Source organism: Macrotis lagotis, chromosome 5 (genome assembly GCF_037893015.1).
Source record: "Macrotis lagotis isolate mMagLag1 chromosome 5, bilby.v1.9.chrom.fasta, whole genome shotgun sequence".
NCBI classification, from domain to species: domain Eukaryota; kingdom Metazoa; phylum Chordata; class Mammalia; order Peramelemorphia; family Peramelidae; genus Macrotis; species Macrotis lagotis.
This window is the reverse complement of record NC_133662.1, coordinates 237,871,550-237,887,150: the sequence shown is the minus strand read 5'-3', so window position 1 is coordinate 237,887,150 and position 15,601 is coordinate 237,871,550. Positions and strand designations below refer to the sequence as shown.

At 37.2% G+C, this 15,601-nt stretch overlaps 1 protein-coding gene across 16 annotated transcripts in view; it reads left to right on the top strand.

The window, feature by feature from the left end:
• Positions 1-15,601, top strand: part of NF1 (neurofibromin 1) — a 251,200-nt gene that overhangs the window by 56,450 nt on the left and 179,149 nt on the right. For all 16 annotated transcript variants that reach the window (XM_074189002.1, XM_074189001.1, XM_074188998.1 and 13 more), the window contains 4 exons: positions 2,705-2,811; positions 5,486-5,553; positions 6,000-6,075; positions 7,296-7,453. In XM_074189002.1, coding sequence (XP_074045103.1) covers positions 2,705-2,811; positions 5,486-5,553; positions 6,000-6,075; positions 7,296-7,453 — 409 coding nt within the window. The remainder of the gene's footprint in view (positions 1-2,704; positions 2,812-5,485; positions 5,554-5,999; positions 6,076-7,295; positions 7,454-15,601) is intronic.

The window sequence follows — 15,601 nt, the reverse complement described above, 5'->3', positions numbered from 1 at the left end:
ACCACACTTGTACATAAAAACTTTCTTTTTGTTTGATTACATTTTTTCCCCCTGCATCTTTGGCATCAGCATGGGAACCTTCAGGTGTACTTTTTAATTCACATTTCAGATGTTTTGTAGATGCCCATACATGGACATATTCCTGACCCCCCCCCATCTGTCCATCCGCCCTCCAGAGCCAGGGCACTGCTGCTGCTTGATGCTTGTGGATTGTTTTTGTATGTGGAGCCTGCAACTCTCTGAAGGGTCAGTGGCTCTCTCACCAGCTGGAGCCATGGGGCTGTCCTGCCTTCAGTGGGGCCTCCAGGCCTAGCTCTCTCCAGTTGGTCTTCTATTTCCCTGCTGCCTTCTTTGTGGGTGTGCTCAGCTCTTTGTTGTTTGCTTCCCTTTGGGCTGCCTTTTTTGACCATTTTCTTTCTGTCTTTCTGTCCTTGCTTTTCTTTTGGTCTGTCATCTGTTGCTTCTCCCACGTATCTCAGCTTTCAAGCCAAAGGCTGGCCTTTTATAGGCCTTGCTAGCCAATCAGAATCTTCTCTTCAGAGGCTTCAGATTTGTATTTGGCAGCCAGTTGGCAGAATTGGTTGCTCAGAGGCCGAAAATATTTAACTGGATTCAAATGTTGAACACTTTCAGAACTGTCATAATTCTTCTGATTGAAGGAAAACCAAAATATTGGTAGTTTTAAAATAACTGATGGAACAAATTGCTAAGTTTTACTTCCAGGGCAGTGCTTACATCTGAATTGGTGTATTGTTATCGGCTTCTAGCCTATCTGGTTAGGACTAGTCCTGATTCTCTGAAGACTGGTTCTGGGCTATCTTTCTCAGTCTGAGGTCATTATCAGCTTAGCTTAAACAAAGGTCCCTGTGACTTTAAGTGTTTGTGGAAATCTCATTATTTGTGAGAATCAACTCAGATGATAGAAATAAAAGCTTAAACTGTGGCAAGAGTTCAGATGATTGGCAACAACTTAGACCCACAAATTATTTAAGAGCTCTGCAGGATAGTTCAGTTCATTTCTTTTCAAAGAAATCATCTTAAAAATCAATAGGGGCAGCTAGGTGGCATAGAAGATAGAACATTAGCCCTGGAGTCAGGAGGACCTGAGTTCAGATCCAGCCTCAGACACTTAATAATTGCCTGGCTGTGTGACTTTGGGCAAGTCACTTAACCCCATAGCCTTAAATAATTTTTAAAAAAAAATCCACAGCTGTGCATGTGCAATATTATTGGAAGTCTTTATCTTATGTTTTTAAAAGTTTTAATAGTTTAATCAGTTTATCTATTAAATTTAACTTTGCTTCCCATGGACCTTCTAAGTTTTATAAACTACATTTCTCCTCTAGAAATAACTATGGTAAAGTTTTTCCTCTTAAGCCTTCCTTTTGATCTTGCCATTTGTTCCTAATGGTCCCAGGGGTTAGCCAGCTGATAACCTGGCTGATCTTTTGAATTTACTTCCTGTCAGAGCATATTTGGGGGTCCTTTGGGGCAGCTGTGGTATTTTGGGCATGTAAAGTATTGCATCGGGGCCTTTCCATTTCCAATGTGGATTGCTTCATTTTTTCTACATCTGGAGAAAAGAAACTGGAAGGGCTGCTATTGTGAGTAGTGTGCTTCAGGTTAGCTACACATCTGGGGGGTGGGGTTGAAGGAGAATGGACGTGGGAGAGTTTGTTGGTCACTGTCAGCGCCAGAAGATTAGATGTGACATCCTCTGCAAGTTCTGTAGGATTGCTTCAGTGGACTTGATTAGAGATTCTTCTTTATATCTTACTGTCTATGCCTCTTGTCTGTCAGGGCTCTTTTGATGCCTAGTTTGATAGATGCCAGTGCTGTCCTCCAGCTCCTAACATCCACACATGTGAAATAATTGATTTTGGTATTTGAGATACATTCTTGTTAGCATTACTTGAGCACCCCATTGAAAATCCAGTGCAGCCAAGGAAAAGCTTTTAAAGTAAATCAGATCAAGTTAACTAGATATAGTTTTGCAGTACTTTTCCACATCTGCTGTCTTTTCAATGAAAATATCTGAATGATTCTGACTTCACAAGGAATATGGGTTTTCTCCTGTTAAAGAAAACCAAGTAATGGAATGCCACTTGGTGTGGAGAAGGGCCTGTCATTCATCTTTTATATATACCTGTATACATAGACACATGACCTACACACACACACATTCACAGTTATACGTGTAGATGCAGATATCCGTGTACATATATGCTCCCATAGAGTCTCACATAATCAGAAGCAATCAGGATTAAGGGACTTGGCCAGGTTGCACAGCTTGAATGAAGTATCTATGAGGTTGAACTTGAACTTTTTGACTTAAGGACTGAGCTTTTATATTTGTATAATTCCAGAAATTCTGTTGTCTATTTAGAAATTACTTAAAGACTTGCTCATTTATTTCTGAGAGGCAGTATTTTTTTGTTTGTATCCATTTCTGAGGTTAAGTAGGTGTAATTGTTAACAATATTGAGTTAATATTGAGTTTAGAATTTTACGTTTATAGTAAAATTTTAGAGAAATATTTTATGATGTCATTTAAAGTCATTTATTTGGTACATTTTGTAATTAGATTTTCCTGTACTATTTGAGAATATGTCAAGTGTTTTCAACCTGAGTATCAGCACTTTTAAATATTTGAGAATCAGAACTCTAGACTATTTAGACAAATTGTCTTTTGCTTTTCTTTCAGGTTACAAGAATTGACTGTTTGTTCAGAAGATAATGTCGATGTCCACGATATAGAATTGTTACAATATATCAATGTGGATTGTGCAAAACTAAAGCGGCTGTTGCAGGGTATGTTCCAATGGTTTGTGGCCTCCCTGAAGGTAATCACCTTGAGCCAAGAACAGCTAGGTTAAAGGGAGATGAGCTGTTGGATTCAGAACCTGGAAATGAATTTTGCATTCCATTCCGAAAAGTAATTGCCTGTACATATGACTTAATGAAGCAGCTGATGGAAGCTGCAATTCATTCTCGATGCTCTTGGGAAAATAACTGATCCCTGATGAGACAGGAGCATTTGTACTTGGATCATTGCATGTGTTTGGGTTAGTGGCTTGGATTAAAATGATAAGATCTTAAGATACAGACTTTTTGGTTTTTCTAGATTCGAAGGCCCCAGGGACAGTTCCCGATCATTTCTGCTTTGGGGGTATTATTGATCTTAGGGAAGCCAGTTATTAGTTGCATTAACCAAGTTCCATGGCAGAACACAACCCAGGAAGGAGCTTGTGATTTCAAGTCCAGCATTGTGGGGTCTCTTTCTACTCCTGTTGCTGACTCATGACATTGAATTGACTAAGTGCCTTAACTTTTTGGTGCCTAAGATTTCTAAATTATAAATTAAGAGACACTAATGAAAAGTGGCATTATTTTGTGACTTAATCAGCATTTACAAAGCTTTTGAAAAACTATAAGTAGCATCTATTCGTGATAACTCTGTAACTTAATGTTCCCATATATTGGGAAATACATCTTTGTTTCATAGTAGGTATAGCTAGTGTTAGTTACTAAGAGTTGCTGTAGACTTCTTCATAAGCTTTCTTATTTAGATTAACAAAGGGATAGTTTGGAATTAAAATTTCCATGAATTTCATCTCATAAAATAACAACAAATTAGATCTTAGGTTAAATTAAAAGCAAAATTCTTGTTAATTCATCTATTTGTTTTGTTTCTTAACAAGAACTCTTTTTTTACTAATGCTCACATTTATACATTTCTAAGGTTTGAAAATTACTTTCTATATATCATATAACTTGACTGTCAAACAGTCCTTTGAAGTATTCTCTCTCTCTCTCTCTCCCAGTCTGAGAGAGATCTTGAGTTCCTTAGTAAATATGACTCAGGATTTGAATCCAGACTTCTAGTTTTGTCCAAAAATCTATTGGTCACACCAGACCCCCTGTCTGTAGCAATTTTATTTTATTTTAAAGGTGTGATTTGAAAGTCAAATATTTCATTACCTCACAACTTAATTCCTGCAGGGTCTTTTGGCAATTTTCTTTAAGATGGGTTCAAAATGCATGAACTGAATTACTAAATCCTCCAGTGGACTGACTGTCTCAATACTGACTAGTTATGAGTCATGATGTGTGAATCTTTTATGAGATTGTGCTGTCAGCTACTCTGACTTTGTTCAAAATTAATAATTCTCATCCCCTTTTGGTTTTGCCCTCATTAGAGCAACAGCAAAAGTAATTTACAACTACCTCAGAATGGACAAGATAATATTCTTTCTAGGGGAAAAAACTGATCTCTTGCTTGTGTCTAAATATAAAATTTTATTGGCAGATAGCAATTGAGTTTTGTATTATCTATTAGATAGACTTTGTGTTTCTAGTTGAAATTTAAAAGACTAACCAAATCCATCATTTGTCATTGTACAGCAATGGAGGTTTATTGGGAGTTTAGAGTCTTTTGCCAATTGTTTAGTGAAACTAGTGTCACTTGCAAATTATGATATTTGTCCTTCTCTCGAAGAAGATCATAACATCTGGGGAGGTGATGCCATGGTAATCACATGACCCACATTTAAGTGAGGAGGGGCTGTGCCAAGTCCCCAGCCTCACTTTCTTCCCCAGAACCACTTGGGTCCAATGGCCAGCTATGTATCAGGATGACTTTGGTCAGTTCATCCAGGTGGCCCTGGATTCGAGTCAATAAAGGTTAAGTGGTTTGTCCAAGGTCACCCCATTAGTAAGTGTCAAGTGTCTGAGTCTGGATTCAAACTCCTGCCCTCCTGACTCCAAGGCTCACAACTAGTTACTGACTTAAAAGAAATAAGTGTTACCTGCTCAGCTCAGGTGTCTGTTGTAAATTCATCTTTCTTAGAACTAGTTTACTGGGGCGGCTAGGTGGTGCAGTGGATAAAGCACCGGCCCTGGAGTCAGGAGTACATGGGTTCAAATCCAGTCTCAGACACTTAATAATTATTTAGCTGTGTGGCCTTGGGCAAGCCACTTAACTCCATTTGCCTTGCAAAAACCTAAAAAAAAAACCCCAACCCAACAAAACAAAAACTAGGTTACTGCTCTTGGAGGTGCTTCCAGGGAAGGAAACAAGTTAATTGGGTGAATGAAGTGTTTCCATTCATCTGTAATACACAGACCATCTTCCACCTCCCTATGATATAAAATGATGTAGAACTGTTGCCATTTTAAACTTTGCCCTGGAGTGAGGGAAGGAGTGAAGTGGAGGAATGAGGGCGAGCCCAGAGCAAGAAGGCCTTGTGCAGAGACCGCCCAAGTATTCATTGTCCCTAAGAAGGGATAACGGGTAGTACAGAAGCATTCTTTTCCAAGGTCTGTATTTTCCTTTCAAAGAGATTTCATAGTGAGAGTGTAACTTGTTTTTTGAGGTGGTCTATATTTCCATCCCCATGGGTAACTGACTCCAAAAATAGAACTGACTTTTTTTCTTAAATGTGCAGATTCAAATTAATATATGTATACAATTTTTTCCCCACAGAAACTGTATTTAAGTTTAAAGCCTTAAAGAAGGTAGCTCAGCTAGCAGTTATAAATAGCCTAGAAAAGGTAAATGTTTTTCTTTTCTTACATATTTATTGCTTAAATTGCTTGTTGAATTTTATCTTATAGTTTAATAATACTTTTTTTTAAAGTGATTGAAATGATAGCAAATACTACACAATAATTATTTTAAAGAAAGGAGAATATGTTTCTTATGGAACTTTGATGGGTTACACTTAGCTTTTGATGCTCGCTTTCACCACAGAGAATACTGTTACACAGGGTCTATTCCTGTTCCCTAGAAGAAGGTGGCAAACGTCTTGAAGGCAGGGCATTTATATCACCAGCTCCTGGCCCTGTGCCTGACCCCTGGGGTTGCCTGAGCAGTAGTAAATGCTTATTGTATTGGAATAGATTTGTGGTGAAGTAATAATACAACAATTTTTGTTTATTTCCTAAATTGACAAGATCACTTCCTTTATGTAAAATTATGTTTTTAAAATTATTATTAGGCATTTTGGAATTGGGTAGAGAACTATCCTGATGAATTTACAAAGCTGTACCAGACTCCCCAGACAGATATGGCTGGTAAGAATAAACTGACTTATTTACTTTTATCCTCTGGGCTATTAGACCAAGGCTGCCATCCATTAAATCTTTAACCTCATTTCTTATGTCAGATAATGACCCTTATTTGTCCTCTCCTTTATTTTCCTGTAAGTAATCAGAAAAGGGGAAGGTTAAGTTAAGATTGAACTTTTATAAATTAGATTTCTCTTCAGTTGGAGATAAATCCTGTAATATGGTGATTGAGTTTTGTGTTCACAGACTATGGTTTAGCTTTGAGCCAGGTTCCTAGACATATTTTTTTACATACATGATCATAAGTATGAGAATGTAAAGAATCGAGTACTCTCTCCATAAAGATGTCAGGCAAACTATCTTTCTCTTTCCTAGTCTCTTCAAGGTCTGAACAGGAGCATGGTTTTCACACACAGACAGTGATCTTGGGTTTTTTTTTTAGCTTGCATTTGAAAGTTCACTCTGTTTAAGTGATTTTATTTTGTGTGTTTTTTAAAAATAATGATAGTTAATATTTCCATGACCTGCTATGGTTTACAAAAAAACACTTGACATAACTTTATGTCATTTGAACTCACCACTGTACTGTGATTCTTTTGTTATTCCAATTTCACAGATGAAACTGAGGCTTCTAGAGTTTCATTAAAAGGACCACTAAGACTCTTGAGTCTTCCTGGCCATAAAGGGTTGAGACTCTGGTTTATCTGTCCTTTTATATAGTTTTTTTCTGCCATTGTGGAACATGGTATGGGAGGGAGTCTGTGCCAGGGAGAGTCAAGTTTATTTAAGTATTAACATCCCTGTGTCTGTTGTTAGGCTAGCTCCTTTTCTTCTTGTATTCTTTTGTTATTCATTTTCTTCTTTTTGACCACAAATGGTAACATGCTCACTTGGATCCAGTTGACTTACCTTGTTCTCTGATCTCAAATTGTTCTAAGCAGAACTCTTGTTTTTGTTTAAAAACAAATAGACCAGTTAGAAGAGTTTGTCCCATACCATACTCTTTTACTATTGGGAAAAGTAAAAGAACATTGTGTGGACTGTTCCTTCCTGCTAGATTGAAAAAGATAAATAGACATTTTGGAGAATACTTCCTATCGATAATTTTATATGCTTCCTCCTCTTTTTTTTCCTTTAGAAACGCGTCTTAATTTTCTGTATGGGTAAAGGGCAAATTTATATTACCTTTCCTAATAGCATCATTTGGTGTTTTTTTTTTCATATAGAATGTGCAGAAAAATTATTTGACTTGGTGGATGGTTTTGCTGAAAGCACCAAACGTAAAGCTGCAGTTTGGCCACTGCAAATCATTCTTCTTGTCTTGTGTCCAGAAATAATCCAGGACATTTCCAAGGATGTGGTTGATGAAGCGAAAATGAATAAGGTAAAAAGAGGAAATTTGTATACAGAAACAGTAGATAATTGAATGACTGATTTTATCCCAGAACAGGTTATGCCAGACCAATCTCATTTCCTTTTTTTGACTAGTATATAGGATCAAGGGAAGACTTTTGAATGTTCACCTAGATATTAGCAAATCACTTGACAAAAGCCCCTAGTGCTCATCTTGAAGACACAGGAGATAGGCACTATTTGAGTCTGTTTGGGGAAGGATTCTTTCATTGAAGGACCCTTTTTTTTTGTCTTGGATCCATGCTGTCCAGTAGTTGTATCAGGCTTGAGAGTTTTGGTGATGATGATGATGATGATGATGTTTATCCTTTGTTCTCAAAGAGCATGACATCAGGGAGGTGATAACCATGACAAGCACATGAACTTACTATGCTAAGTCACCAGCCTCACTTTCTCCTCCAGAGCCTTCTGGGTCTAATGACCAGATAGGAATCAGGACGACTGGAGATGGCCCTGGATTCGAGGCAGAGTTAAGTGATTTACCCAAGGTCACACTGCTAGGCAATTATTGAGTGCCTGAGGTTGGATTTGAACTCAGGTCCTCCTGAATTCAGGGCCAGCTCTCTATCTGTTGTGACTTCTAGCCACCCTTCAGTTAAGATAGTGGTGTGATGAAGTATACAGGAGTCTCACTCTTCCCATATACTCTAGCAGTGATTTTTAAAAAGGGAAGGGGTGTGAAAAATGATCAGAATTTATGTCATAGAGCTTCTAAACTCCTTCATCTGCCCAGAATTACACCATTGAATAGCCAGAAACCAGAGCACTGAAACATGCCTGCTGGGAAAAGCAATATGAGTTCAGGTGAACTGAATGGAAAATAATGCGGGCCTCTACTGGTGAAGATTCAGGGTGATAAAGGCTGCCACATCCCTCTATCCAGAAAGACCCATTTATATAGGACTGACTGCTCCCCCCCCCCCAGCTTATCAACTCTCTGAGGTTCACCTGTCAGTGAGTGCAGCTAAGTGGTATAGTGGATAGATCACTGGCCTTGGAGTCAGGAAGACCTGAGTTCAAATGTGGTCTCAGACAACTGATACTAATGAACTGTGTGACCCTGAGCAAGTCACTTAACACTTGTTGTCTCACATCCAGAACCATAATTAGTTGTCCTGATTCATATCTGGCCACTGGATCCAGATGACTGTGGAGGAGAAAGTGAGACTGGTGACTTAGCCGAGCCCCTCCTCACTCAAATCCAGTTCATGTGCTTGTCATGGCATCATCTCCCTGATGTCGTGGTCCTCTTCAAGAACGAAGGACAAACATTACATGTCAGTGGATGTGGTATCTGGCAGGACCCAGGAGGCAGAGATCCGACCATCTCAATCAAGAGCACCTGCAGAGTTAGAGTTTGGCTCTTAGGAGTAAAGTTTTGAGTCAGGAAGTGGGACTAGAGTTGGGGGAACATGCAGGAGAAGGCAAGGGAATATTATGAAGAAATCTTATGGGTGAAAGGAGGACAGTTTGGTACAAATGACCTAGTATTGCTTAGCATATAGTAGGTACTGTGAGTATTTGTTTTCTTCTCTCTTGTTCTCAAATAGAAGAGAATAACTTCACACACCTGAATAGAGCCTCTTGGTGTAGAAAAACCTTGGTCATGATGAAATAAGAAGTTTGGAGGAAAAAAAATGGGAAGAATAAATGACTTAGAACAGAAGGTAGAAAACCTTATCCACATAGCAGTATTCAGTGACTTCATGAGCCACGAAGAAATTGGAACAAAATAAAAAAGATTGAAAATCAAAAATGACATTTGGAAAGGAGAGATAATTTATGAATCATCAAAGTCTCTGAAAATTATAACAAAAAGGAGGGAGGGAGAATAAAAAAATAAAAAGAAAGTCTGGGTAATATGTTTCCAGAACTCAGAAATGGAAGTTTCCTAGATTTACTAGAATCAAAAGGAAAAGTGAAACAAGAAAGAATCCATCAGTTATCTTCCAAGAAAAACTTCAAAATGAAAACTCCCAGTAATGTCATAGATAAAGTCAAAGAAAAAGTACAACAAATAACTGAAACGAAAGAATAAAACTAGTAAGGACCAGAGTCAAGATCATATGCTATTTGTCAGCAGTTACTCTAAAGGAGAAATAATTTTAGAAAATTTTTTCATAAGTAAATTTATAAACAAGGTTAACTTTTTGCTACAAAACTTAATCTTACAGGAGAAAATAATGAATCTTTAAGGAAATAGAGAACTTTCAATCATTCATGATAAAAAAAGCCAGAATCAAATAGAAAATTTGGAATGCAAACTCAGTTCAAGAGAAATCTAGAAAGAAACATTTGAAGAATTGAATGGAATTAAATGATGAAGTGCTTGTATTCTAATAGGGGAGATGAAATGAGATAAGTGTGTCTCTTCAGAATCCTGTTTTCTAGGGAAGTTGGAATCTTAGAGGATGTTTTTTTCCTGTATTTTAATGGCTTTAAGAGAAAAAAAGAAAAGATGGAAAAAAATCTGAAGAAATGTGGAATGAAGGGAGCAGAGTTTATTGTTTTTTCATGGCTAGATTAAAGAATAAATATGAATAATATGGAGGAAATGGTAGGAAGGGAATGTATCTGAATTGAACAAAGGAGAGTTGAAAATACAGGCATATAAATAGTAGGCACCATACATTCTCAAAGAATTTGGGGCATTCAGCTGGTAAATATAGGGAACATGAAAGGGAGAGAGGCATTTAAGAGGCTAGTCTTAGAGGGGCTAGTGATAAAACAATAAAACAAGCTTCAACTTTGGAGAGTGGATAGTAAAGGGGGGGATTAATAGGAAAGAAGAAAAGCATAAGAAACAATGATCAAGGTTTGGGAAAAATTGTGAAACAGATTAGCTCAATGATGTATCACTGGTAATGATCACATTTCCTTTTGTTTTACAGTTACTCTGTAAAGAGGTGTTGGGGGAAAAAAGAGGAAAAATATAAGAAGATATAATGAAGGGGTAAAGGTCATTAATTAGCATGAATTAGCATGGGATGAACTCAATCACTAAAATGTCAGAACATAACAGTAGATTAGGAAGCAGAGTTCACTAATACATTGTATGCAAGAAACATGTTTGAAATAGAGATTTATATAATTAAAATACAGGGTTAGAGCAAAATCTGTTAGTTTCAAGGCTAACAGTGATGATCTTAGGCAACAACAAAAAATAGACTAAAAGACAAATAAGGAAATTATATTATGTTTAAAGGTGCTGTAAATAATGAATTAATACCATATGTTGGCTGGTTGGGTGGTTCTTGTCCTTCATTATCAAAGAAGGCCAATATGACATCACCATTTGAGACAAATTATAGTGTGTCTGACTGTGACTGATCAGGGCAGTATGAGATCAGAATGCTTTACCACAGTTTAAGCACAAATAGTCCATTTGAACACCTGGGGTGGGTACTCTAAACTTATGTCATCAAATAACACAACATCTAAATACTTAAAGGAAAAGTTAGTTTGAGCCATAGGGAGAAAAAGACAGTAAAGATCTAATAATCAAGCACCTCAATGTGCCACTGTCAGACCTAGACAAATCTAACCCAAAATAAAACAGAATAAAACAAAGGAAAAAGTTAAAGATTTGAATAGAATTTTAGAAAAGTTTGACATGATAGATTTTTGGTAATTAATAGGAATCTAAAGGAAGAGATATATACTTGGCAGTATATAACATCTTTTTTGTTTGTTTGTTTGTTTTTTGCAAGGCAGTGGGGTTAAAGTGTCTTGCCCCAAGGTCACATAAGTTTCTGAAGTCAGATTTGAACTCAGGTCATCCTGTCTCTAGAATTGGTGCTGTATCCACTGTGCCACCTAGCTGCCCCCAGTATATAACATTTTTTTTTAGTTTGTTTTTTTTTTTTTGCAAGGCAAATGGGGTTAAGTGGCTTGCCCAAGGCAACACAGCTAGGTAATTATTAAATGTCTGAGGCCAGATTTGAACCCAGGTACTCCTGACTCCAGGGCCGGTGCTTTATCCACTGCGCCACCTAGCCACCCCTTTTTCCACTGTGCCACCTAGCCGCCCCTCACTGTGCCACCTAGTATGTAAGATTTTAACAAAAATTCACCATATGTAAGAATGTAAAAGCCTTACAGATATGCAAAAAAGGAGAAACATTAGACACATCCTTTACTGAGGACAATGTATGTCTAATTATCAAACAGCCTTTGGGAAACAGATTAAAAATTAATTGTAGATTTAGGTAATCTTACAGAGTTGAGGGGTCCAAAAATAACCAATGAAACAATAGATAATTTTATTGAAGAAAACTTTGAAAAGGAGACAGCATAGAAGATTTTTTGAGGTGCAGCCATGATCATTAATTTCACTGAGTTTTCAGTTTTATTGAGCTGTGGTTGTAAGAGATAATTTTTAATAATTTCCTTTATTTCATCTTCATTTGTTGTAATTCCTTCTTTTAGTTCTTTATTTTTTTGTTTTTGTTTTTAAGGTTTTTGCAGGGCAACAGGGTTAAGTGACTTGTCCAAGGTGACACAGCTAGATAATTGTTAAGTGTCTGAGGTCAAATTTGAACTTAGGTCCTCCTGACTCCAGGGCCAGTGCCCTATCCACTGCCCCACCTAGCTGCACCCCAAAAACAGTTCTTAAAGAAAAGTTTGTTTTTCTAACCATTTTCTTCATCAAAGAACAGATTAGTGACTTGAGGATGTAATGGTAAAACAAAAAGATACCACTTAAATGTCAAAATAGAAATTATTGAAATAAAGGTAGGAAAATTAAAAGCAAAAAAATCCCACTGAATTAAAATAAATAAAACTAGGAGTTAATTTATTTTGGTGGTGTTGGGGGGGGATGGGACCAATGAAATAGGTTAAACATTACCTAATATGACTTTTATAGTATTTTATTTTTTCTAATGCCATATAAAGACAACTTTCAATATTAATTTTTTGAAAGTTTTTTGAGTTCCAAATTTTTCTCCCTCCCCTTCCTTTCCTTTTTTTAAATTAATTTTTATTAAAGATATTATTTGAGGTTTTACAATTTTCCCCCTAATCTTACTTCCCTTCCCCCCACCCCAGAAAGCAATCTGTTAGTCTTTACTTTGTTTCCATGTTGTACCTTGATCCAAATTGGGTGTGATGAGAGAGAAATCATATCCTTAGAGAAGAGACAAGAATTCTAAGAGGTAACAAGATCAGATAATAAGATAGCTGTTTTTTTTCTAAATTAAACCTCCCCTTCCTTTCCCAAAGGTGGTAAGTAATCTGATAAAGGTTATACATATGCAGTAATATAAAATATATTTCCACATAGCTGATAAGATTTTTAGAAAGAAAGAGCCAAGTTTTTGATATCCATAGTGGAAAAGAAGGAATTACAACAAATGAAGATGAAATAAAGGAAATTATTAAAAATTATCTCTTAAAACCACAGCGCAATAAAACTGAAAACTCAGTGAAATTAATGATCATTTTTGAAAATACAAAGTGTTTGTCATACCTGCCCTCTCTTTGATCTTTCCAACTTTCTATCCAGTTGACCACCATCACCTCCTGGATACTTTCTTCTTAACTTTTTTGTGATAACTGCTCTCTCATTTCCTCTTACCTGCTGTATCACTCATTCTTAGTCCTCTTTTGTGGGTTATCGTTTATGCTGTGCCATGTGTGAGTAAATCTCAAGCAATTGTGGATTTTTGAGCCTATTTTCTCTACACTCATTGGCTTGGTGATCTCATAGATTGTTTATCATTCATATAACTCTTATAACTAAATATCCAAGCTACTCTCTCTCTTTGAACTTTAATTCCATATTTCTAGCTGCCTCTTTGGTGGTCATCTTTTAAGGGATTTGTTTATTTCTACTTTATTTTAAGATTTACTTTCTTTTCCTCTACCATCCACACTTCCAAATTGGTGTGGTGTGTGGAGTTGGGTGGAGTGAGAGAGAAACAAAACCATCATAAAAAAATGCAAATAGTCAGATAAAATAAGTTCCAAAAAGTCTATGTCTCTCTTCAACCTGAGTTCATCATCTTTCTGTCAGGAAGTGGATAGTCATTTGTCATTTATTTTCTGGAAACATAGTTGCTGCATTGATTAGAATTGTTGAATCTTACCACATGTTTGTCTTAATTATATTATTATATAAATTGTTCTCTAAGTTCTACTCACTTGAGTATCTGTCAGTTCATAGAAGCCTTACTAGATTTCTCTGGAGTCATCCGTTTTATCTTTTTTTTTACTATAGTTTATTCCATTACTATTATCATATTACGTAATTCATTTAACCTCTCTCCATTTCCACTTCTTTGTCACCTTCCTATTTGAAATTTCTAACTGGATGACCTATAAGCATCTTAACCATATAACATGTTTAAAATTCAACTCAATCTTTTCTATTAAATTCATCTCTTTCCCTAACTTCTTTATTTCTTTTGAAGTTATTCAAACCTTCCATACTTAAAAACATTTGCAAATTTGTAGTCATCTGTGATACATTCTTTCCTCCCCAGTTTCAGCCTTGTTGTGGAGGTGGAATCAACACTTCTCCCCTTTCTTCATTCATACTATAACCAATCTGTCTTTAGTTACTAAAAATGAATGACCTAAAGCATCTATTTCACCATGACTCTTCTCTGCTCAAATCTACAATGATTTGGTAGCGCTAGCATAGAATACAAATTTCTCAGCTTGGTGGTTCACGCCCTTCCTAGTCTGACTCCAGCCTGCCTTTCTTGATTTATCGCTAAATCAACTTTCTTGCTGTTTTATCCTACATGACCTTGTCTTCCTATCTAGTGTGCCTGAAGTTCATGCCCCCTCCTCATACTTCCTCTTGAACCCTTCAGCTTCTGCTTCAATTTCCATGAGGCCTTTCCAGGTCTCAACAGCAGCTGTGAGGGCCATCACCCATTCCTTTCCTCCTTTGACTTAGCGTTTGCTTTGTTTTACTTATATGTGAACTTGTTGAATCTCCTCTAAAAGCCCACTGAGGACAGACACTGTCTTGTCTTTACCTTTGTACCTCCCATAGTGCTTGATGCATCATAGTTGAATCCCAGTCAGTGTTTGTTGAGTAAATGATTTTAAGGAGGGATGAAGGTCATCATCATCATCATTATCATCTTCGGATCACCATTGCTTTAAAACTGGAAGGGAACTTAGAGTGCATGAGGAAGGGGCTGATACCTGAGGATACTCTTTGACATGTCCTGGGTCATATAAGGAGGAAGCCTAAGAGAGGCAACATGATCCAGAAGACAGTGTTATTTGTAATGACTTGTAATTGGGTTTGAAAATCTCAGTTACACATATATGAATTGGGAATGTATGAGACTATAGAGCAAGTCCTCTAAAAATGGTCTTAGGCACACTGATTTAGAGCTAGAGGGAATCTTGGGGATGATTTGCTCCAAGTCCCTCATCTGTAGAGGATGAATTTGAGGCCCAGTTAGGACAGGGCCTCAGGGCCGGCAGAGCTCAGATTTTCACCAAGTCCTCAGTGCTTGGAAACCTTGGGTCTTTTAGTGGGAATCAGCAGGGTGTTATGCATGCCAAAGAAGGGCCTCTTTGAGAAAAGGCTTAGTTTACAGAATGACTGAAGGGAGGAGGCCCGCTGCATTCTCTCCCTACTTGGACTCCAGGGAGAGTGTTCCGTGTCTAGGTCTGAGGGCCTTCTCATACTTCGCTAAAAACAGTGGCACTTGAGCAGTTTGAACTGGTTAGTTAGGGTATTAGAGGGGACTTTTATATTATTTCCTCAACTACTAAGGTAGGTTTTGGAGTGAATTCAAAGTATGGGTCCATCAGAAAGGTAGGGAGGATGTTGGATGAAGACAGAAAGTAGTTATTAAATGCTCAGCATATGACAGACCCTGGGAATTGAAGAAAAGGCAAATATCATCCCTCCCTTCAAGGAACTTACAGTCTAGTGGTGGAGATCATGGGTCAATACTACAAGCTGTCTTTGGAGTAAATGGAAGGCTGTATGAAAGGGAATGACATTAGCAGTGGGGGTAACCAGGGAAAGCCTACTGTAGAAGGTCTACTGTAGAAGCCTACTTCAATAGCCTTGAAGGAAGTCTAAGGAATAAAGAGGCAGGTCTGTTTTTTTTCCTTTATTTTATTTTTTTCCAATTATGTGCAA